Below are 25,588 nucleotides of genomic sequence, written 5' to 3'. Positions count from 1 at the left end.
TATTTGAAAGTACAATATGTCAACGTATTAATCGTCACTGATTACAAGAAAAAAAATTAAGAATAAATTTAACAGAAAGATAGAAGAAAACCCAATTAAATCGTAAATAATGTAAAAATTGATGAAGAAGCCTAGATATTTAAAACAAAAAATAATAATTTAAAACTTACCAACCTCTTACTACATAAAGGCTTGTTTCCCCCTTTCTTTACTCGTCTTTATTCGTCTAATATTTTATGAAGAAAATACATACAACGTCAAGTCTAGCTATAAACGAAATAAAACACGTTTTGAACAAAGAGATATGGTTTGCTTGCTGATGAGACAACTCTCCAACATATAGTCTAAATATATAACATGACATAAAGCAATGTTGCTGCTGCTATCATAATTTTGAAATGGACACCGTTAACTTTGAAACGGCGAAAATGTCCAAAAATTTCTAAAACCACCAAACTTAACTAAAAATTGATTTAGATGGTAACAGGCAAGTAAGGGTTGGACTTTTGAACTCCGAATTTTTAAAATGGCCGCCGTTACCATTGAAACTTCAAAAATGTGAAAAATTGAAAAATGCCCCTTAACTGCGTTGTGAAGTACTTTTGTGCATTGACTTTTTAAAATTCTAAAAAAAGTTGAAGTTTAGTGGCAATGTGGGATGGGTACCATCCGCCATTGCTTGCAATGGCAAATCTACTTATAAGTTTGACTTATAAATGAATGGGCACATTACGTTTGCGCGCATTTGTGGATTGAAAGTTTCTCGTTTGCGTGCAGCTTTTGATTACTGCAACATAAAAAGACTCCATGTTTTATTTCTTACGGGTCAGATTTTATTCTTTTATATAAATTCGGGAAATTGAAGAAGAAAAAACTACACCATTTTGAAATTTGAAATATTAAACGTTACATAATTTTTACACGTTTTTCCCAGTTTTCCAGAAATCTGTTTACATTACTTTGCTTTTCATGGGCCCATTAATTGGAATTAAACATATATTATCTTATCTTATCATAAAAAGTATTCGGGCATTTCCAATAGAATAAGACATATTTGGAATATACCTTTACAGACTGTACCTGTATTATAGGGATATTTTATAAATAGATGTACTTAAATATCGACCTATTGATCAATTGTTATAGGCCTTTTAAAATCATACATCCGTGAACTAGACAATTACCAATAAGTTCCTGTTCAAAATGGAAGGCCTACAATTTTGTTTATCTTTATTTACTTTTCTTGCTTCTGGTAGGTAGATATTAATTAATTAAGGCAAATTTAAGAACAAATGAAACACTATTTCCTTGCACATTAGCAAAGGAATTTGTTGAACATCTAAAACTTTACATATTCATGTAGCAAATGCCATAATAATCGTGATTTAAATAGGTAAAAATAACACACTGTGGCCATTTTATTTTATTTGTTTTCTTATATAATAACAGAGACATATAATACAATACAATGTAAAATAATAAACATCTAAAAAAAATTGCAAGGCTAAATACATGTATAATACGTTTATATTAGCTACTTTTCCTCTGTCGTCCTCATCAGTATTCAGTTGTCGACGATGAAAACACCCAATCATTCGGCCCATTTCAAAATACTTACTTGTGATATATAATTTAATTTTGAAATCAGTTACAAGTAGCAATTTCGCATTGAACAGTCACTAAGAAATTCTTTGTATCGTACATGTCATAGAATTGGGGATAGATTTTACCAAATCAATATATGTAAAAACAAGAATGTGTCCATAGTAGACAGATGCCCCATTCGCACTATCATTTTCTATTTTCAGTGGACCGTGAAATTTGGGTCAAGACTTTAATTTGGAATTAAAATTAGAAAGATCATGTCATAGGGAACATGTGTACTAAGTTTCAAGTTGATGTAACTAACTTCATCAAAAACTACCTTGACCAAAAACTTTAACCTGAACCGTAACAGATAGAAAACTCAGGGTTCAAATTCATAGAACAGAAAAAGGGCAGTGGCAAATATTTCATGTATATTTTGAACACCGAGAGAATTACCCCGGCACCCTTTGCCAAACATAAACCTTTCTTTTTCTTATTTGTGCCTTCGGACTTTATGTTTGAATTGTAGCTTCACTTTCCATATTCGGTATTTATTCGTGGTAAAAATCACGTGAAGCAGGAATATAGTATCTTGGAGTTAGGCTATTTCTTTCTTTTCGGGAAGGGACTCCAAGCAAACAACATGCATGTGTATAACGGTACTGTAGATTTTCGTATTAAATAAAGAAATTTGCCGGTCCGGTACATAAATAGATTGGCCGTTAGAAAGCAAGGTTTTAATTTTAATTAAATTTGAAAGCTTAATTCGAGGGTTGAAAATAGAGAGCACAAAAAAAAGGAGCGGGGGAGGTGTTCCACAAGGAATATTTTTTATCTTATGAACTGTACATTTGAAAGGTTTATTATTTTTTTAATTTAATTAAAAAAAAGAAAAACAAATGTAAGACAAATTGTGAATGGTCTTTCTTCCTTTCTCCGGCTTCGCACTATCATTTTCTATGTTCAGAGGACCATGAAATTGGGGTCAAAACTATAATTTGGCATTAAAATTAGAAAGATCATATCATGGGGAACATGTGTACTAAGTTTCAAGTTGATTGGACTTCAACTTCATCAAAAACTACCTTGACCAAAAACTTTAACCTGAAGCGAACGGACGCACGAACAGACGGACAGACGGACGAACGGACGAACGAACGGAGGCACAGACCAGAAAACATAATACCCCTCTACTATCGTAGGTGGGGCATAAAATAAATAAAAAAAAAATCATATTATTGCAATAGACATAGTAATATTTTTAAAAAGATATAAAACCAATATAGTCACATTTATAAAAGATATGGATTTATTATTCGAAAATAGATTTTAAGTATTAGGTCTTTTCTTTCTATTTCCGGACCTAATAACATCAATATAAGGAAATTGTTCCCCATGTGGCCGTAGAACACAGTTATTTCGTAAGTGCATTTCTTTTAGACAATAAATTCAAATTAAAAAAAAATCGCACCTGGTCTATCTCAAAACGATTTTTTTACAGTGTAGTGTGTTGGGTCAAATACTATAAAAATTATACTAACTCCACCAGCTCTAGCTCAAAATATGGACAATTCTGTGTTAAGGGGGTCTAAAATTCAGTCAGTTTCAGACATACTATTTTCTGACTTTTTATTTTATTTAATTGTACCATATTATTACTTAACATAATGATTCAGCACACATGCAATTCAACTTCCTAACTTTATATTTCATGCATCAAATATCAGGAAATCAATTGGGTAGGTATTTAACAAAAAAAATGCAAGTTATACACTGTTTATACTAGGGGCCATATTCGAAAGACAACGAAAACCAAATAACGATTACTGCATTTGTCCTCGGACCATATAGCTAAAATCAGGTTTTTTTTTATCTCTTCCGATATGTTAGCATATAAAATCTGTCATAGAGCATTTTTATACAAAATAACTCTGAAAGGGTAAAATCATTTTGTAAAACCTGTTCTAAAGTAAAACTGTAAAAAATTGTTCTGGATTGAATGTGACTTTGTGAATCTGTTCGTGGGTAGAACTATTCAACATGCTACAGGTAAGAACTGTCCATAACTGTTTTAGAAATAATTGATGCAAGCTATACTTTATTGTAGTTCTAACATGGGTAGGCATTATATTCGTGATTATTTTTGCCCGAGCTAAAATAACACGAATATAATACCTACCCATAATAAAACTACAATTAAGTAAAGCTTGCATCAATTATTTCGATTCTGATTAGGAAAATTAAGGTAATTTCTAAGTCCGATGTGTATAAGTGTGCGAGCGTTTGTGTGGGCTCTTCCATGGACCTCCTTTGTTTTATAAACAAGCAAATGACTAACAATGTGATTTTTTCAGATGGAGGAGTTTTGAACAGCCAGTATGAACGGTTGTCGTTTCTAGGTCAAATATGTCAATTTCGAGTTGCAACACATTACAGTCATGATAAATGAATAAGTAACAGCATGTGCATCATTTAAGAGTTTGGAAGTGTTTTAAGTAAATGCAATATATTAAATGCCTGTCAATTTTATTAATTGTTCAAGGGTATACTAGCTGTTAAAAACTGTCAGAAATTATTCAAGGGAAGATCTGTTCAAACATGTTCAAGGATAAAACTGTCAGAAATTGTTCAAGGGTTGGACTGTTTAAAACTGTCAGAAATTGTTTAAGGGTAGAACTGCTAAAAACTGTCAGAATGTAGACGTGGAAAAACTCCTTGATAAGTTCTAGACGTTGAGGAAGTCTTTTGGCTTTTGTCAAAGATTGCTGGATTTCTATACATGCATTTACGACAAAGATTTGTTATTTTTCGTCAATATGAAAAAAACGGGAACTTTTCTAAAGACATAACTGTTCAAAAATGTTCTAGGGTATCCTAAGAATCAGATAAAGTGTTTAAAACTTTTTTGTTGACAGATTTTAAGAAAGGTTAAAACGGATTCAAACTACATTCGTAATAGAGGGCAGTGAGATGATTGTTAAACAAACTTTAATAAGTAAACTTGTTTTTTTTTTTATTATGTTGTCAATTGTAGGTTGAGGTGTTCGCTATACTCTCCCCCAAATCTGTTGTTGTCACCCTCAAATACATTTCTATAAATATGTTTCTATTTCAGTGATACAGTGCAAAGCCTCTTGTTACCATGGATATAACTGCTACAGCTACTACTACTATTATTCTCATTATTGGTAAGTTACTTTAAAAAACTAGGATTACTTTGTGGTTCCTAACAGTTTGCCATTTTTCTAAAGTAGAAATAATATTGAAGGTGGAACTACGATAACTTATATTTATTCTAAACTATAGACCAAATTATAGGGAATAAATAAAGTTTTTCCATCGTCTCCCAAAGTTCGTTAAACAAAACAAAAAAGCCAGATTCTTATATATAAGTTATATAAGTATTATACTATTTTAACACGTTCCCCCTCGTTTCGAATGATTTTTGTAACAATGCATACGAAAAAAATAAAATTCACTTTGTCGCCGAGAAGAATGAGTCTGAACGAAATTTGGTGATTACTTATAGAAAATGGTGACGAGGTTTAATTTTGTTACAAAATTTCATTCTATTTGTGACAAATAAGTGTTTGGATGCGTTCGAACTCACCTTTGATGAAAGCCACATAATGAGAAAAATATGTATTCAAATCCATCGGTGACCGTGACATCGTAGACTTTTTGAAGGTCTGGTTGTTTATTATCTTGTATAAAAGACGGTAAACATGTTGTGCTAAAATGATTTTTATTTTATAGTAATATGTAAAACTACTGAAATATGTTCTTAGTGTACATTTGTATGACATACTAGACTCATTTATATTCAAATTCCAGTAGGCCGTTTTGATAGCTTGCAGATTCGACCCTGTTCAAGTGAAATGAAACAAGGGAATTGATCCTACATCTTTCAATATAATAAGTTAAAAACGGATGGAGCATGAAATAAATAGGAAAAATATTACAGGAGCACCGCACGAATAATTGGATCAGCAGTCGGGGGAGGAATCAGCCTCATAGTATGTATCGTGGTAATGGTTCTGCTATGTAGATTCTGTAATAGACGTCCAGCTTTCATGGGGTCAACATTTACTACTGGTCAATCAATGCCTACAGTTACCACTATTGGAAGTAAGTGTTTTCTAGTAACGATGGTTTGATGGTTGTTCAACGTCCGGAAAATTGCAAATCATTTCATATTCAGAAAAAGAACATGGTTATGTGATATGAACTATAAATCCTTCTTATGAAAAAAGATGTGGTGTGATTGTCAATGAGACAACTCTCCACAAGAGACCAAATGTCACAGAAATTATATGTCACCGTATATATCCGAGTTCAACTATGAGCAAAGCCCATACCGCAATGTCAGCTATAAGATGCCACGAAATAACAAATGTAAAACAATTTAAACAAGAAAACTAACGGCCTAATTTTTGTACAAAAAAGGAACGAAACACAAATATGTAACACATCAACAAACGAAAACCACTGAATTGCAGGTTCCTGACTTGGAACAGGCACATAAATACAGCATGTGGCGGGGTTAAACATGTTAGCGGGATCCCAACCCTTCCCCTAACTTGGGACAGTACAGCATAATAACGAACTATAAAAATCAGTGGCTGGGTACTTGAATATCCCAACAAGAAAAAGACACTAAATACAGATCTGAGAGCACTCACAGTTACAGACAGTTATTTCAAAGCCACTAACAACTAATATAAGAATTCATGCATCTAAGACTAAATTATCAATCAGTACACATCCAATATCCAATGGATTTAGTGTAAAGACGTTGTAAACAGTCAGAGAAAAATATGACCTTGTGCAATGCCAAGATACCAGTATCAACAGACTGTAGATCCATGAATATGTATATTACAATAATTTTTCGTTTGCTTTTAATTTATTGATAACAAAATCAATATAAAAGCCAATAAAACAATATTCAATGATCTTATTACAGTGTTGAATTGACAACCTTTGAGAATATGTTTATTTAAAGGATCGATAAGTTTACAAGGATCTTTTCGAAATCTCCGGACACAGTAAACAACATGTCAATATAAATGAGAATGTGCTATCCCGTTTGAAATAAGTACAACCAAACTTCAAAACCAAATCTTTATATCAATGGAAGAATTAATTAAAGCTTTGAAGTAATTTGTGGTACCGAAATCCCTACCTTAATAATTTGTCAGTTATAAATAGATCCCGTTCATTAAAATAAAAAAAACGTCACAACAGACACGGGCATAACGAACAAAGTGTAGACCATACTTTCAACATGCTAGTTCACAGTTCACAATGGTAACAGTCCGTAGCAAGATATGTCACGATACCCAGAAACATTATTCTGACTGCGAGGCGATCATATTTGCTCTTACTCATTAATGTCATTGGCTTAACGGAGAAGCAGCAAATTACAATTTTCAAGTCTCTGGTTTGAGCCCGCAGGGGTCCTAACCCACGACCTCCAGCCGTCTCGGCGAGACCACCGGTTAACTTATCTATAATGAAGAAACATTAGTGTCTTTAGATTAAATACTCATATTTAATATCGATAATTTAGTATATATGATAATATAAAGTGAATTGGGCAATTTCATGTGCTATATAATTTCGTATGCTGACCTGTGACATCAGATGAAAATCACATAACCTTTATTCTACGATGCACTAGTCGCAACGAAAAAATCGGCAGGGACACTATAGTCTTCAAAAAATAAAGGGGATATAGAGTAATTGTCAAGACGTAAATGCATTTTAAATTTGCTTCATTGAATATTTTGAATAAATTATTTTACTCGCATAGTGGACCCGGGGTTAACCATATGTGGATTCTTAAAAATTCTAAAGAACTCCTGGATAATTTTAAATCTCGGTCTTTTTCTGAAATTAATTTTATCAAAACTTTAGAATTTTTAACCCTGTATACCACCATTCCCAATGTGAAATTATATTTTATCGGAAAATACTTTGAATGACAAAATTATTTTATATTTTCCTGTGTGACGTTTACATTTTCTGACGTTAAACACGCGAAGCAATGAATGCTGTTGTTTAATTTGAGAGATGTTTTTGTGCTTCTTTGTTAAATGTTTGTTTGTCTTGAGATTGTGACACAGTGATGACTGCTGTACTCATTTTTTGACAATTTTAACTATTGTGTCAGTTTTGTTTACGCGTCGTTGTAAATGTGATGGAATTTGATGCGACCGTCATACAAGTGAAATATTTAAGTGTTTTTAAGGAATGACTGTAATATTTTTTCTGTCTATGAAGAAATAACATAAAAAAAATTGGTGCACACTGAATAACGTGCGTAGCGGGTTATTTAATAGTGTGAAATTTTTTTTGAAAAAATCCATAGCCCCCCCCCCCCCCCGAAAATCAAATGGTTGCTGCCTTAGGGACTTTCCGTTTTGAATTTTCCTCAGAGTTCAGTATTATTTGTGATTTTTACTTTTTTTTAACAACATGTTGAAATAGTTAAATGTTCCGAGGACCGTTTGAATATTATTAATAATAATTTGACATTAGTACAATTTTCATATGTAATTATTAAGCTCAAATGACACCCAAAGGAGAATCAAACGGCTACACTAATATGTTATGAAATATACAATTAATGATAACATCAGCTTTTAAAATATAAAACAATTGAAAAAGGGATTAGAATGCGTAACGTACAACTGAGTTATGCCGATCTTTAATCACATATAAATGTACTTTCAATAGAATTTTAAAATCAGTGTAATATTTTATTGTTTGATTAACAGCTCAACAACAAGGCTACAGTGCGCCATACTATCCACAACAGCCAGGATATCAGCCACAGTACACATATCCTACTTACGCAGCCGGTCAACCAACTTATCTAGCCGGTCAGCCAACTTATCCAACCGGTCAGCCAACAGAACAACCCCCAATGGCGGGATATTCTAACACTGCATATAGTCCTCCGTCGTACGAACAAGCAGCCTATCAAACTAAGCCAAATGAACAACCGACTGCACCCATGCAGTAAATTCGCAAGGACATTGTACAACAAATTGATAGATATAAACGGATGTTTAATAACATAACAAATCTAACTAAGTTGCTTCATTTAAAAAGGGTTAAGGTAGCATTGTAAATACGGTATCACTTGATTAACCAGAATTTAAATAACACGAATATTTGAAATCAGATTCATTCTATATAATTTATACTGCGTAATTAGGTCTTTCCACTTTTCCGTGGAAAGACCTATTGGTTTTCTTCTGATTATTATTATTATTTTTTTTCTTCCGCCAACTTTTTGTTCCTTCGCAATTTTTTTGTTTGGCAAGATGTAGCTTAGACATATGGTATATGATATCGAACAATTAATACGCTTTTGAAACTGACACCGCGTAACAAAAATCTTTTCAATGTAAGAGTTATCTCCCCAAACACTGTTTTTCTTGTGATCGCTTAATATTCGCAACCGTATAAGAAACCGACAAATTTATTTTTCCAAATTGCTCGTTATATTTTCAGGATGTTCTGTTTTATTTTGACCGAAGCTATCCGGAGACTCCATATGAGAGTTATCCCCCCTTTTGTATATGATATAAGTGATATGCATTTCTAACTGGTAAACCATAAGTGATAGAGACCTAGGGTCTTTTGATTTAAGATCCTTGGTCCAAAAAAATAAAAATTAGGTCAAGGTCAAAGGTCGAGGTCATATTCTAAATTTTGATTTTGGCATATTTTCACTCATTTTCATTAACCTTATAAGATACCGACAAATTATTTTTACTAAATTGTTAGTTGCGACATGTCTTAACTTATATATGTTGGTTAAAAAGGTGCGTAGACATAAAATGAGAGTTTTTGCCCCTCCTATATTAAGAATTAAACGTAAAGTGATATAACTCATTAACTATACATATTACAGACCTAGGGTATTTTGATTTGGAGTCCCTGGTTTATGACCTTGAAATATAGGTCAAGGTCATCAGTAATTGACGTTCTAGATTTTGACCTTTGCTCAAAATTCATATTTATACATCATTAAGCCATAGGAACTGACATTTTCAACTGAATTTTAATATTTTCATATCAAAATAGATCCTTATTGGTGGAAAGACCTTCAATTGTTCTCTGAACAATTGGTTTTTAATTTTGTAAAGCTTTCTTTTTCGTATTCACTTCCTTATCATGTATGTCTCAATAAACAACAATAAAATGCTTTAATTTTCCCAAGTACTGTACATACGGGGTGAACATTGTAATAGATAAACTTTGAAAGATGCAAAATTAAACAGCAGTTCACAATATCAAAGAAGAAATGTATAAGATTGTATGGAATATGCGATTTTTTTTTATGGAGAACAAAATATTTTTTTTTTATCATACTAGTATATCAAATACTTTGACTAAAATTGTCGTATGTCAAATATTATGCAATTAAAAATGTTGGTACTCTGAATATTACTATAGTCTCAGTGTTAAACGAGTAATTTGCATGACCGACCGACCGTGCAAAGGTTGTATAGCCAGTCAAGGTCGTTAAAAACTTACACCATCAAACGAGTAATTTGAGAAGAAAACGCTATGAAATTTCTACAAATTGAATGTCGGAAATTTGATATGATATTTATAGCTTATTCTGCTCTGAAACGGAGTTACCTTACATTCGATATGATTATTATCAGTGCTTGTTGCAGCCATAAAGCCGAAAAGGACTAAAGATCAAGTCAAACCCGGAAAAGGGAACCATAACTTTGTTGAAGACATGCAATGTACATGTACATGGTTATTACATGTACATTTACGATACGCGATAAATATACAGTGTCATTGTGCTTTTTCAAATTTAGCACTCAAGTTATCCTTCCTGTCATTATCAACCTTTTACAAAATATATCAAAATAAAGTATTCTTTACTTTTAACTTTACAGTATTTTTTATTTCCCCCCAAAAAAGTTAATTTCTGACGTCACTCATAGTCAAAAGTCGTTTATTTTTTTATATTAAATTGATCATTATTTTAAGTGGCTTTATAATGTTTTATACTATACTGCTGTTAATATTCATTAATGCAATTTATGAAAATAAAGTCTTTCATTTTTTAGTCATGTGTTTGGGTTTCTTTGACCAAGGTATAAGATAAGATAAGATAAGATTAGAATTTTATTAATCTAATCAAGAACCCAGAAAGGGCATCATTTTACAACACAATATGATTGGAAAAAGCAAAACAGAAAACTAATAACATACTATAACTCGTTTAAGGCCTTTTTCTGTAACGAAAAGGGAAAGTATGCTAGATACACTTACTGGAAATGTGAGGATATGATTGAAGCTTTAAACTTTCTGCTTGATAACATTTATGTACGTTTCGGCGATAAAGTGTATCGTCAGGTAGTAGGTATTCCTATGGGCACCAACTGTGCCCCTTTAATAGCAGATTTATTTCTATATTGCTATGAATCTCAGTTTATGACCAAACTCAGTAAAGACCCATCATTGTTACATTTGGTTGATACTTTCAAAAATACCTACCGTTATCTGGATGATATTTTTTCGTTGAATAATCCAGAGTTCTCTAAATATACTTCAGAAATTTACCCAAACGAACTTACTTTAACTAAATCTAACATAAACAGCAGCAGTTGTCCTTTTCTAGATTTAGACATTTCAATTTCAAACGGGAAACTTCACACTAAAATTTACGACAAAAGAGACGATTTTTCATTTCCTATTGTTAATTTTCCTTTTTTAGACGGCGATGTGCCTTTGGCTCCATCATACGGTGTTTATATATCGCAACTCGTTCGGTTTGCCCGTGTGTGTTCTGATGTCATAGATTTTAACGAACGTAATCAATGCATCACTGGTAAATTGTTGTGTCAGGGATTTCGATACCATAAATTACTTAAAACTTTTACTAAATTCTTTCATAGATACAAAGATTTGATTAGTAAATTTGGCTATACCTGTAGAAAGCTTATTAAAAATGGTATTTCACATCCTAAATTTTATGGTAATATTGTACTTAAAGCGAGGAAATCACTATGTGATCCTTGTAAACTCATCGAACCTTTAAACAAACTTATAAGTAAGGGTTATCGTACCGATATTGTAATAAGATCTCTGAATATAGTTCACATTGGCACTAATATTGATATTGTCATTAGCAAATTAAAACATAACTAAATTTCATTATCTTTTGAGGCGAGATGTATAGAGACACAGACACGTTAACTTTTATTTCTATAGAAGTCGCTCTTCACTATACTACTACCTGTCGATACATTTATTTTTGGCATTGCACAAGTCATGTCTTCTTTGACTATTAATGACGTTAAAATACTAAATCCCTGTGATGTGTTTTAGTCGATTTTAGTCTCTGATGCATGATTTTTTATTATTAATTGGTTTTGGCTTTTAACTAGCTGTCAGTAACTGCGAGTACTCTCAAATCGTATTTTCTTGTTAATTCGACCTGTTGATACTGTTTATAATGCTTTTTTGTCATTTTTTATTTATACGGATCTTGTCTGTACACCAGCTTTGATTATTTGTAATATCTTCACTTATTCTTACAACATTTGTATAAACTTCAAGATTATAAAAAAACCGGTTTTTTTCTAAAGTGAACATTGATTGGTTAAATATTTCTCAGTCATGTCCTGTTTTTGAATTTGTTTGTTAGCTTTTTGGTCATGAATGTTTGTCTCTAATATTTAATTAACTGTGCATTTGTATTCAGATATCGCAGATCAAATTTATTCGTTCATTGTTTAATCATACGTTTTTTGATTGAGTTAAGTCTGCCAATTGATATTTTATCGTATGTTTTTCTTTGTTGTGATGTTATGCTATTGTTTCAGAAAAAGGGAGAAGGTTTGGATCCATTAAAACGTTTAATCCCGCTGCAAATGTTTGCACCTGTCCTAAGTCAGGAATCTGATGTACAGTAGTTGTCGTTTGTTTATGTAATATATACGTGTTTCTCGTTTCTCGTTTTGTTTATATAGATTAGACCGTTGGTTTTCCCGTTTGAATGGTTTTACACTAGTAATTTTGGGGCCCTTTATAGCTTGTTGTTCGGTGTGAGCTAAGGCTCCGTGTTGAAGGCCGTACTTTAACCTATAATGGTTTACTTTTTAAATTGTTATTTGTATGGAGAGTTGTCTCATTGGCACTCACACCACATCTTCCTATATCTATAACGTTATCGACAGGATCAGAGCCTAACACAACATGTGTTTTATATAACTATTATATTAAATCTTATAACAATATTATATTATATTATTTCATATATTTTGTTTACATCTGGATCTTATTTCTAAACCTTTAATAATGTAATTTCCTAGGCACATGAGAGTTGGTAAATTCTCATTTGTGAACAGTCAGAAATAAAATTAGTACAAAAAGTGATAACTTTATCAAATAATAATTTCCTCTGTTCATTATATAATGGACAATTTACTGTAAAATGGGTCTCATCTTCAATAGAATTTGATCCATGTGATAAGCAGTGATGACATAGACGTTGAGTTCTCTCTATGTATTTTTTACTATATCTATCTTTCTCAATTCTAAGATCATGAGCACTTATTCTCATTTTACATATAGCTCTTTTCTATTATATGATATAAAAAAACTTTAGAACCTTATTAAACAGATAATTATTTGTTTCATAGCGTTCTAAAATGTTCTTACGAATTAAATGGAATATTTGATGAAGTAAACCAACGTTTATCGGCATTAGAGTCAAATAAACATATTACATTAACAATCATTATGATTATTTCCAAAACACAAGGGATTTTCTCGATGTATTGGAGACCCAATGGTGGCCCGTTGGTGGCTTCCCAACAATATTCTGCTGACGTTAAACATCAATCCATCCATCTATTCATCCATGATCATCCATCCATCATGGATGGATGTTTAACGTCAAGCATATAAAGGTGAAAAATAAACCCATCTTAATGTCGACGCGTTGTCTACATGATGAACGAATGTTGATGATATCTAAAACTAACACTCGAACATGATGAGGACAAAGCATATGACTTCAAGTCGATAAACCTGGCAGTCTTATTACAACTTAAGATCAGAATGAACAGAAGGAAAAAACGTGTAACCAAAACCACAAGAAAAACCTGCAACTTAACTGTGTAAAAAAAACGCGTCAACTGATAGTCTGGTCATTGGTGCCAAATTATACATGTATAAGAATTCGAACTACTGTATCACTAGCCAGTCAACACTGAGGTTGTGGGTTCGAAAAGAAGGTCGGTTGTTCTATACCGGCTTCCTCCACCAATAACAACTGACCGCCACCAATCACCAATCAACTTTGAATTTTTGAAAACATAAGGCTTTTCTACCTCAGGAATATATTACCTTAGATGTATTTGGCAACACTTTTAGGAATTTATGGTCCTCATTGCTCTTCAACTTCGTACTTTAAACATTTTATCATTCGATCATCACTGATGAGTCTTTCTTAGACGAAACGCGCGTCTGGCGTAAATATAAATTTTTAATCCTGGTATCTATGATGAGTTTATCTGTTATTGGAACTGTTGATAGGTTTATTTGACTCTATTCATTTTGAAATGCACAAAAAAATATTTCGCTATGTTTGTTGTATTATTTGTTTTATTTAGGCCACACCAATTTAATTTCTTGTTCTACGGATTTTTGAACTCCAAAATTTGGGGCGAGCGAGCGATTTGAAAATTTTAATAAAAAAATATTTAATTTGCAAATTTTTGAAGCGAAGCTTGAAAAGTAAAGGCGAGCGATTATAATTTTTTTTTGTAGACATAAAATAGTAGGTTTTGACAATATCAAAGCTTGATTTATCACTTGTACTTTGACATTTCTTTAATTTCTGAAGTATTTTTCCCTGTTCACCAAAAAATAATTAAATCTGGTCTATGTATGTGTGACTGACAATGAGACAATTCTCCATCCAAGTCATAATCAGTTTGATGTTATAAATATCCCTTTTACATGTTTTTTGAGGGATCAATATAAGTTTTAATATATTTGTTTGTTCAAAAGGGCTCATATTTTCTCAAAGAACTATATATCTATCTGGTATTAAATGGTCAAAACATGTCCAAGAATTTTGTAATATTCCTGGACTTAAACCATGCTAACACATTTACTTTAACAGTTTAATATTATTCAAAATAATTGGACCCCTCTTTTAGAAAAAGTTGTTTAAAATATGATGTTACTCTCCTCTTTTTGAGTACAAAATTCTAAGTTTTCAAAGGTTTTGTATAGAATAACTATACAAATCCTTGGTATTTCTATTTGCTTTTCTACATCAGTAAAATGACCCCTTGTCTGAGGGAGGGTTGTTCTCAACCTGATAATAACAAACACAGGTCAAAGTACGGCCTTTTACACAGGGCTTTGATACAGACCAAACTGCAGGCTATAAAGGACCCCAAATTTATTAGCGTACACAATTCGAACAGGAAAACCAACGATCTAACTTATATATCATGTATATCCAAAAGGGAAAATACCGATGAACAACATCAACAAACGATAACTGCTGAACAAATGGCCCCTCAATCAATCAGGACAGGTGCATAAACATGCAGCGGCTATGGATAGTTTTGTTTCGCCAGCATACAATATAATTGCAGTTGAAGGCAAATCCTTCAGAAGTTCTTTGTACTTTATTATAACAACGAACATTTTTTGATAGGGAATATAAGTAAGGGGGAAAGTAACCAATTTTTTGTTCTTTACAGGTATTTCCGCTGTTATAAATTTATATCGGAGCACTCCCGCTTTGGATAAATAGGTTTCATGCTGAAACAAATATTTTCACAGATATTTACAAAGTGTGGTGGGGTGCTTTTATGTTTAATATCGTTATATACAGGTTAGACTGTGATTTAAAAAACAAATGTTGATATCTTTTTATAATATTTACAAAAAAAACGGTGCGGGAAATGGACAAGATTACATTTCCGGATGCGGGAAGCGGGAATATAAAAACAAATAAAAAATTCTGTTTTGAAAAAAATAGGTGCGGGCGGGTCCGTCGAACAAGGAATCAAATTGGTTTGGCCTTATACTGTTTGTTTTCCCAGGTAAACACATGCAGTGAGTAGTTTACATCCTTGTTCATTAAACGGTGGGTAGTTTTTATTTGTAACGATACCACGTCATATAGGTTTCATATTGCACATGTCATGTGTATTCATTTAAATACTGCACTTGTACTGTTGATATTTGATAAATTCAGGTACTTAAATTTCTACCTTTTAATCAACAGCCGTGAAATAGACAAAACAAGAACTTCCTGTTCAAAATGGAAGGCCTGCAATTTTGGTTGTTTGTATTTACTTTTCTTGCTTCTGGTAGGTAAATCTTGATAAATGTTAAGGCAAATGTGAGAACAAATGAACATACAAAACTTACATATACGTAGTAAATACCATAATAATGGCGATTAAAAAGTACGCCATAAAATAAAAAAAAAAACCACCACATCAGTGAAACACGCTGGCCATTTTAATTTTATATAATATTAGAACACACCCGTGATATCGCGGGTCCGTGACTGAATTAAAGTATATACCTATGCGCAAGCCTTATCTTAGTATTAGTACTGTCATCTGATAAAGTCATGCCGATTATAAGATACACAATTTTCTCTGCTTTCAAATCTTTCTGTTTGAACCCGTCGAACTGGAACTTATCAATTATTGGTAATATTAAATATTTGGAAAACAAAAGGTCCTGGAATGGAGTATTTTTTAATCAACAGCATTGTCCTATATTAGTTATAAATAAAGTTGAATTCTTTGATTCGCTGTTTTACGTCATGCCCGCTAACAAATTGAAACTTATTTTTAGTCCGGATTTTTAGTATTCGTATTGTTATCTTAGAAAGTCTTACGGATTAAAATACTACAATAGGTAACAATTTGACAATCTAGTGGTGTCAACCCTGTGATTATGACCCGTTTATATAGCATATTAATCCTGAATACACCGTTTGGTGGTGCGCCTGTCAGATGCGGAACGTACAGATAAGGTAATAGGTAACAGGTGATTATACTATTTGTATCGGTATCGGGACTCGACCCGGAACTTCATAATTATTGGCGATTATTAATTACGTGGAAAACAAAAGGGCCTGGAGTGGTGTAATTTTTAATCTACGCCTTTGTACTATATTAGTTGTATATAAAGTTGAATTCTTTGATTCGTCGTTTTTACGTGATGACGGCTGACAAATTGGACCTCGTAATTTTAGTATTATAGATACATCTTTTAATATTTTGTTTTCTCTATAAATCGACTGTTGCAAGGCTTAATACATACATTCATTTATATTTGCTACATTCTGTTCTCATCATAATTAAGTTGATCAAAATGCTTCGGCCCATTTCGAAATAGGTACTTGTGATATATCATTAAAATTTGACACAGCTGGTCCGAGAACACAATTAATTCGTAGTGCATTTCTTTTAGAACATAAATGAAAATAAAAAAAATCCCACCTGCGCTTTCTCAAAGAAACTTTTACAGTGTGTTGTACTACTTTTGGGACAAATTATATCAAATTTATAGAAAACTTCATCGACTCTAACTCAAAATATGGACAATTTTATGTTTAGGGCGTCTTGAAATCTTTTGACAGCTTCCGAAGTGCTCATTTTCAACCTTTTTCAGCTGGACCAAATCACTACTTTCCTTTAAAATTCTGGACCCAAATTTTTTTACAGTGTAATTTCATCCCCCTCCTTGCAATTTGAGGCATTGAACATGGAGAAATAAATTTGGAAGGGGTATAAAAATTAATGGCAAGTAACCAACCCTCAACACTAGGGACTATATTTGTGGACAACGAAAATCAAGGGACGACAATGGTGATCTCGGACCTAATAGGGTAGAAAGAGTTGACAAATCTTAAAAAAACTTGGTATGAACAAAGTTTAATGTATTATAACACTGCTTACAAAGTTTCATGTCAATAGGATGTATATTGTAGACATTAAATTAAGTTCTATACTCATCTTTGCGTGTAAAATTTTGACGTTAAAATTGAAAAATTTCAACTATCAACATTTGGGGCTTTGAAAATTAAAATATTGCAAAAAAATACTTTTTAAATGCCTTAATATATAACTTATCATGTACTAAAAGCAATAGAGTACTCATTTGATTTATCAGACTTGGCATAATTATTCAAAAGTCAAATTTATATGAGCCTGCCCCTAAAAATTTAGGTTTTTCAATGAAGGGGAGCCTTACATGAAGATGTAATATTTTCCAGCAATTTTAAATTTGTGAAGCTTTTTGGTTATAAATAATCCTTACATATGTATTTAAAGTACTTTAAATGGAAAGAAAAGTTACAAATAACATATCATATTAGTTTAAAAGGGTCTTAGGCCAAGTAAGACTGGAAAAAATTTAGGGTCAATTTAGGCCTTGCCACATATTTACATTAAAAAGTGCATGTTGAGGCTATAAGAAATAAAAATTTGTGTCTTTTTTATCATTTCTATACTCATGTGACATGATACAACAAATCTGAACACAAAAAGACTCTTGCAATTAACTTTTCTTACAAGCAGTATGGGCTGAAACAAAGATTTTTGCCTTTTTAGGGAAAAACTTGCATGCAATTTATTCTCAACAGGCTTATATTTAAACCACTTGCTATCCTACAGAAGAAAAGAAATATATTATGTGAAATGAAACAGGTACAATAGACATTGTAAAGTGCATTTGATACAAATTTAGTGAGGTCTCTAATATGGACATCAAATTTTATATACCAAGTTCCCCACTATTGACTGCATCCGAACAAGGCGTTAGACAAGGGTCATTTATACAACACATTTTGCACATTTTATCTGAGATAAATTTCTTTTCTGTAGATTCAGAGTTCATAAATAAGTAAAAGAAGCAGATAAAGGCATAGAAACACAAATATTGACACATTAAAACCTGTCAGATAGAAAGTCAGGATGCCATTTATGCATCAATATTGAAAAAGTTATAAAATGCCTATTTTGACAATAAAATGCCAAAATTGGTCGTTTTTGCAGAAATTCTATAAAATAAAAGTTTAAATCCTTTAGTTTCATGCTATTTGACAAGTTGACACCATCAAATCATTAAGGGAAGTTACCAGAGTACAAATTCTATATTTACAGATTTCACCTCTTAGGTCCGAGAACACAATTAATTCGTAGTGCATTTCTTTTAGAACATAAATGAAAATAAAAAAAATCCCACCTGCGCTTTCTCAAAGAAACTTTTACAGTGTGTTGTACTACTTTTGGGACAAATTATATCAAATTTATAGAAAACTTCATCGCCTCTAACTCAAAATATGGACAATTTTATGTTTAGGGCGTCTTGAAATCTTTTGACAGCTTCCGAAGTGCTCATTTTCAACCTTTTTCAGCTGGACCAAATCACTACTTTCCTTTAAAATTCTGGACCCAAATTTTTTTACAGTGTAATTTCATCCCCCTCCTTGCAATTTGAGGCATTGAACATGGAGAAATAAATTTGGAAGGGGTATAAAAATTAATGGCAAGTAACCAACCCTCAACACTAGGGACTATATTTGTGGACAACGAAAATCAAGGGACGACAATGGTGATCTCGGACCTAATAGGGTAGAAAGAGTTGACAAATCTTAAAAAAACTTGGTATGAACAAAGTTTAATGTATTATAACACTGCTTACAAAGTTTCATGTCAATAGGATGTATATTGTAGACATTAAATTAAGTTCTATACTCATCTTTGCGTGTAAAATTTTGACGTTAAAATTGAAAAATTTCAACTATCAACATTTGGGGCTTTGAAAATTAAAATATTGCAAAAAAATACTTTTTAAATGCCTTAATATATAACTTATCATGTAATTAAAGCAATAGAGTACTCATTTGATTTATCAGACTTGGCATAATTATTCAAAAGTCAAATTTATATGAGCCTGCCCCTAAAAATTTAGGTTTTTCAATGAAGGGGAGCCTTACATGAAGATGTAATATTTTCCAGCAATTTTAAATTTGTGAAGCTTTTTGGTTATAAATAATCCTTACATATGTATTTAAAGTACTTTAAATGGAAAGAAAAGTTACAAATAACATATCATATTAGTTTAAAAGGGTCTTAGGCCAAGTAAGACTGGAAAAAATTTAGGGTCAATTTAGGCCTTGCCACATATTTACATTAAAAAGTGCATGTTGAGGCTATAAGAAATAAAAATTTGTGTCTTTTTTATCATTTCTATACTCATGTGACATGATACAACAAATCTGAACACAAAAAGACTCTTGCAATTAACTTTTCTTACAAGCAGTATGGGCTGAAACAAAGATTTTTGCCTTTTTAGGGAAAAACTTGCATGCAATTTATTCTCAACAGGCTTATATTTAAACCACTTGCTATCCTACAGAAGAAAAGAAATATATTATGTGAAATGAAACAGGTACAATAGACATTGTAAAGTGCATTTGATACAAATTTAGTGAGGTCTCTAATATGGACATCAAATTTTATATACCAAGTTCCCCACTATTGACTGCATCCGAACAAGGCGTTAGACAAGGGTCATTTATACAACACATTTTGCACATTTTATCTGAGATAAATTTCTTTTCTGTAGATTCAGAGTTCATAAATAAGTAAAAGAAGCAGATAAAGGCATAGAAACACAAATATTGACACATTAAAACCTGTCAGATAGAAAGTCAGGATGCCATTTATGCATCAATATTGAAAAAGTTATAAAATGCCTATTTTGACAATAAAATGCCAAAATTGGTCGTTTTTGCAGAAATTCTATAAAATAAAAGTTTAAATCCTTTAGTTTCATGCTATTTGACAAGTTGACACCATCAAATCATTAAGGGAAGTTACCAGAGTACAAATTCTATATTTACAGATTTCACCTCTTAGGTCCGAGAACACAATTAATTCGTAGTGCATTTCTTTTAGAACATAAATGAAAATAAAAATAATCCCACCTGCGCTTTCTCAAAGAAACTTTTACAGTGTGTTGTACTACTTTTGGGACAAATTATATCAAATTTATAGAAAACTTCATCGCCTCTAACTCAAAATATGGACAATTTTATGTTTAGGGCGTCTTGAAATCTTTTGACAGCTTCCGAAGTGCTCATTTTCAACCTTTTTCAGCTGGACCAAATCACTACTTTCCTTTAAAATTCTGGACCCAAATTTTTTTACAGTGTAATTTCATCCCCCTCCTTGCAATTTGAGGCATTGAACATGGAGAAATAAATTTGGAAGGGGTATAAAAATTAATGGCAAGTAACCAACCCTCAACACTAGGGACTATATTTGTGGACAACGAAAATCAAGGGACGACAATGGTGATCTCGGACCTAATAGGGTAGAAAGAGTTGACAAATCTTAAAAAAACTTGGTATGAACAAAGTTTAATGTATTATAACACTGCTTACAAAGTTTCATGTCAATAGGATGTATATTGTAGACATTAAATTAAGTTCTATACTCATCTTTGCGTGTAAAATTTTGACGTTAAAATTGAAAAATTTCAACTATCAACATTTGGGGCTTTGAAAATTAAAATATTGCAAAAAAATACTTTTTAAATGCCTTAATATATAACTTATCATGTACTAAAAGCAATAGAGTACTCATTTGATTTATCAGACTTGGCATAATTATTCAAAAGTCAAATTTATATGAGCCTGCCCCTAAAAATTTAGGTTTTTCAATGAAGGGGAGCCTTACATGAAGATGTAATATTTTCCAGCAATTTTAAATTTGTGAAGCTTTTTGGTTATAAATAATCCTTACATATGTATTTAAAGTACTTTAAATGGAAAGAAAAGTTACAAATAACATATCATATTAGTTTAAAAGGGTCTTAGGCCAAGTAAGACTGGAAAAAATTTAGGGTCAATTTAGGCCTTGCCACATATTTACATTAAAAAGTGCATGTTGAGGCTATAAGAAATAAAAATTTGTGTCTTTTTTATCATTTCTATACTCATGTGACATGATACAACAAATCTGAACACAAAAAGACTCTTGCAATTAACTTTTCTTACAAGCAGTATGGGCTGAAACAAAGATTTTTGCCTTTTTAGGGAAAAACTTGCATGCAATTTATTCTCAACAGGCTTATATTTAAACCACTTGCTATCCTACAGAAGAAAAGAAATATATTATGTGAAATGAAACAGGTACAATAGACATTGTAAAGTGCATTTGATACAAATTTAGTGAGGTCTCTAATATGGACATCAAATTTTATATACCAAGTTCCCCACTATTGACTGCATCCGAACAAGGCGTTAGACAAGGGTCATTTATACAACACATTTTGCACATTTTATCTGAGATAAATTTCTTTTCTGTAGATTCAGAGTTCATAAATAAGTAAAAGAAGCAGATAAAGGCATAGAAACACAAATATTGACACATTAAAACCTGTCAGATAGAAAGTCAGGATGCCATTTATGCATCAATATTGAAAAAGTTATAAAATGCCTATTTTGACAATAAAATGCCAAAATTGGTCGTTTTTGCAGAAATTCTATAAAATAAAAGTTTAAATCCTTTAGTTTCATGCTATTTGACAAGTTGACACCATCAAATCATTAAGGGAAGTTACCAGAGTACAAATTCTATATTTACAGATTTCACCTCTTAGGTCCGAGAACACAATTAATTCGTAGTGCATTTCTTTTAGAACATAAATGAAAATAAAAAAAATCCCACCTGCGCTTTCTCAAAGAAACTTTTACAGTGTGTTGTACTACTTTTGGGACAAATTATATCAAATTTATAGAAAACTTCATCGCCTCTAACTCAAAATATGGACAATTTTATGTTTAGGGCGTCTTGAAATCTTTTGACAGCTTCCGAAGTGCTCATTTTCAACCTTTTTCAGCTGGACCAAATCACTACTTTCCTTTAAAATTCTGGACCCAAATTTTTTTACAGTGTAATTTCATCCCCCTCCTTGCAATTTGAGGCATTGAACATGGAGAAATAAATTTGGAAGGGGTATAAAAATTAATGGCAAGTAACCAACCCTCAACACTAGGGACTATATTTGTGGACAACGAAAATCAAGGGACGACAATGGTGATCTCGGACCTAATAGGGTAGAAAGAGTTGACAAATCTTAAAAAAACTTGGTATGAACAAAGTTTAATGTATTATAACACTGCTTACAAAGTTTCATGTCAATAGGATGTATATTGTAGACATTAAATTAAGTTCTATACTCATCTTTGCGTGTAAAATTTTGACGTTAAAATTGAAAAATTTCAACTATCAACATTTGGGGCTTTGAAAATTAAAATATTGCAAAAAAATACTTTTTAAATGCCTTAATATATAACTTATCATGTACTAAAAGCAATAGAGTACTCATTTGATTTATCAGACTTGGCATAATTATTCAAAAGTCAAATTTATATGAGCCTGCCCCTAAAAATTTAGGTTTTTCAATGAAGGGGAGCCTTACATGAAGATGTAATATTTTCCAGCAATTTTAAATTTGTGAAGCTTTTTGGTTATAAATAATCCTTACATATGTATTTAAAGTACTTTAAATGGAAAGAAAAGTTACAAATAACATATCATATTAGTTTAAAAGGGTCTTAGGCCAAGTAAGACTGGAAAAAATTTAGGGTCAATTTAGGCCTTGCCACATATTTACATTAAAAAGTGCATGTTGAGGCTATAAGAAATAAAAATTTGTGTCTTTTTTATCATTTCTATACTCATGTGACATGATACAACAAATCTGAACACAAAAAGACTCTTGCAATTAACTTTTCTTACAAGCAGTATGGGCTGAAACAAAGATTTTTGCCTTTTTAGGGAAAAACTTGCATGCAATTTATTCTCAACAGGCTTATATTTAAACCACTTGCTATCCTACAGAAGAAAAGAAATATATTATGTGAAATGAAACAGGTACAATAGACATTGTAAAGTGCATTTGATACAAATTTAGTGAGGTCTCTAATATGGACATCAAATTTTATATACCAAGTTCCCCACTATTGACTGCATCCGAACAAGGCGTTAGACAAGGGTCATTTATACAACACATTTTGCACATTTTATCTGAGATAAATTTCTTTTCTGTAGATTCAGAGTTCATAAATAAGTAAAAGAAGCAGATAAAGGCATAGAAACACAAATATTGACACATTAAAACCTGTCAGATAGAAAGTCAGGATGCCATTTATGCATCAATATTGAAAAAGTTATAAAATGCCTATTTTGACAATAAAATGCCAAAATTGGTCGTTTTTGCAGAAATTCTATAAAATAAAAGTTTAAATCCTTTAGTTTCATGCTATTTGACAAGTTGACACCATCAAATCATTAAGGGAAGTTACCAGAGTACAAATTCTATATTTACAGATTTCACCTCTTAGGTCCGAGAACACAATTAATTCGTAGTGCATTTCTTTTAGAACATAAATGAAAATAAAAAAAATCCCACCTGCGCTTTCTCAAAGAAACTTTTACAGTGTGTTGTACTACTTTTGGGACAAATTATATCAAATTTATAGAAAACTTCATCGCCTCTAACTCAAAATATGGACAATTTTATGTTTAGGGCGTCTTGAAATCTTTTGACAGCTTCCGAAGTGCTCATTTTCAACCTTTTTCAGCTGGACCAAATCACTACTTTCCTTTAAAATTCTGGACCCAAATTTTTTTACAGTGTAATTTCATCCCCCTCCTTGCAATTTGAGGCATTGAACATGGAGAAATAAATTTGGAAGGGGTATAAAAATTAATGGCAAGTAACCAACCCTCAACACTAGGGACTATATTTGTGGACAACGAAAATCAAGGGACGACAATGGTGATCTCGGACCTAATAGGGTAGAAAGAGTTGACAAATCTTAAAAAAACTTGGTATGAACAAAGTTTAATGTATTATAACACTGCTTACAAAGTTTCATGTCAATAGGATGTATATTGTAGACATTAAATTAAGTTCTATACTCATCTTTGCGTGTAAAATTTTGACGTTAAAATTGAAAAATTTCAACTATCAACATTTGGGGCTTTGAAAATTAAAATATTGCAAAAAAATACTTTTTAAATGCCTTAATATATAACTTATCATGTACTAAAAGCAATAGAGTACTCATTTGATTTATCAGACTTGGCATAATTATTCAAAAGTCAAATTTATATGAGCCTGCCCCTAAAAATTTAGGTTTTTCAATGAAGGGGAGCCTTACATGAAGATGTAATATTTTCCAGCAATTTTAAATTTGTGAAGCTTTTTGGTTATAAATAATCCTTACATATGTATTTAAAGTACTTTAAATGGAAAGAAAAGTTACAAATAACATATCATATTAGTTTAAAAGGGTCTTAGGCCAAGTAAGACTGGAAAAAATTTAGGGTCAATTTAGGCCTTGCCACATATTTACATTAAAAAGTGCATGTTGAGGCTATAAGAAATAAAAATTTGTGTCTTTTTTATCATTTCTATACTCATGTGACATGATACAACAAATCTGAACACAAAAAGACTCTTGCAATTAACTTTTCTTACAAGCAGTATGGGCTGAAACAAAGATTTTTGCCTTTTTAGGGAAAAACTTGCATGCAATTTATTCTCAACAGGCTTATATTTAAACCACTTGCTATCCTACAGAAGAAAAGAAATATATTATGTGAAATGAAACAGGTACAATAGACATTGTAAAGTGCATTTGATACAAATTTAGTGAGGTCTCTAATATGGACATCAAATTTTATATACCAAGTTCCCAACTATTGACTGCATCCGAACAAGGCGTTAGACAAGGGTCATTTATACAACACATTTTGCACATTTTATCTGAGATAAATTTCTTTTCTGTAGATTCAGAGTTCATAAATAAGTAAAAGAAGCAGATAAAGGCATAGAAACACAAATATTGACACATTAAAACCTGTCAGATAGAAAGTCAGGATGC

At 31.8% G+C, this 25,588-nt stretch overlaps 1 protein-coding gene across 1 annotated transcript; it reads left to right on the top strand.

The window, feature by feature from the left end:
* Positions 1-1,127: 1,127 nt before the first annotated feature.
* On the top strand, positions 1,128-8,804 carry LOC139507901 (uncharacterized). Its single transcript, XM_071295880.1, has 4 exons — positions 1,128-1,252; positions 4,703-4,775; positions 5,552-5,715; positions 8,370-8,804. Exons 1-4 carry the CDS (start codon positions 1,204-1,206, stop codon positions 8,615-8,617), a joined length of 534 nt encoding a protein of 177 aa, XP_071151981.1. The 5' UTR covers positions 1,128-1,203; the 3' UTR covers positions 8,618-8,804.
* The last annotated feature ends 16,784 nt before the right edge of the window (positions 8,805-25,588 follow it).

The sequence above is a fragment of the Mytilus edulis genome, unplaced genomic scaffold (assembly GCF_963676685.1).
Source record: "Mytilus edulis unplaced genomic scaffold, xbMytEdul2.2 SCAFFOLD_167, whole genome shotgun sequence".
NCBI classification, from domain to species: Eukaryota; Metazoa; Mollusca; class Bivalvia; order Mytilida; family Mytilidae; genus Mytilus; species Mytilus edulis.
The sequence above is the reverse complement of the archived record's forward strand: the minus strand, read 5'-3'. Positions and strand labels throughout refer to the sequence as shown.

What these genes read in the sequence shown, in the direction of transcription:
- LOC139507901 (XM_071295880.1), top strand. Translation starts at nt 1,204, where the DNA reads ATGGAAGGCCTACAATTTTGTTTATCTTTATTTACTTTTCTTGCTTCT. An exon ending in ATTTACTTTTCTTGCTTCTG is followed by an intron (nt 1,253 to 4,702) that starts GTAGGTAGATAT and finishes TTTCTATTTCAG; the next exon opens with TGATACAGTGCAAAGCCTCT. An exon ending in TACAGTTACCACTATTGGAA is followed by an intron (nt 5,716 to 8,369) that starts GTAAGTGTTTTC and finishes TTTGATTAACAG; the next exon opens with CTCAACAACAAGGCTACAGT.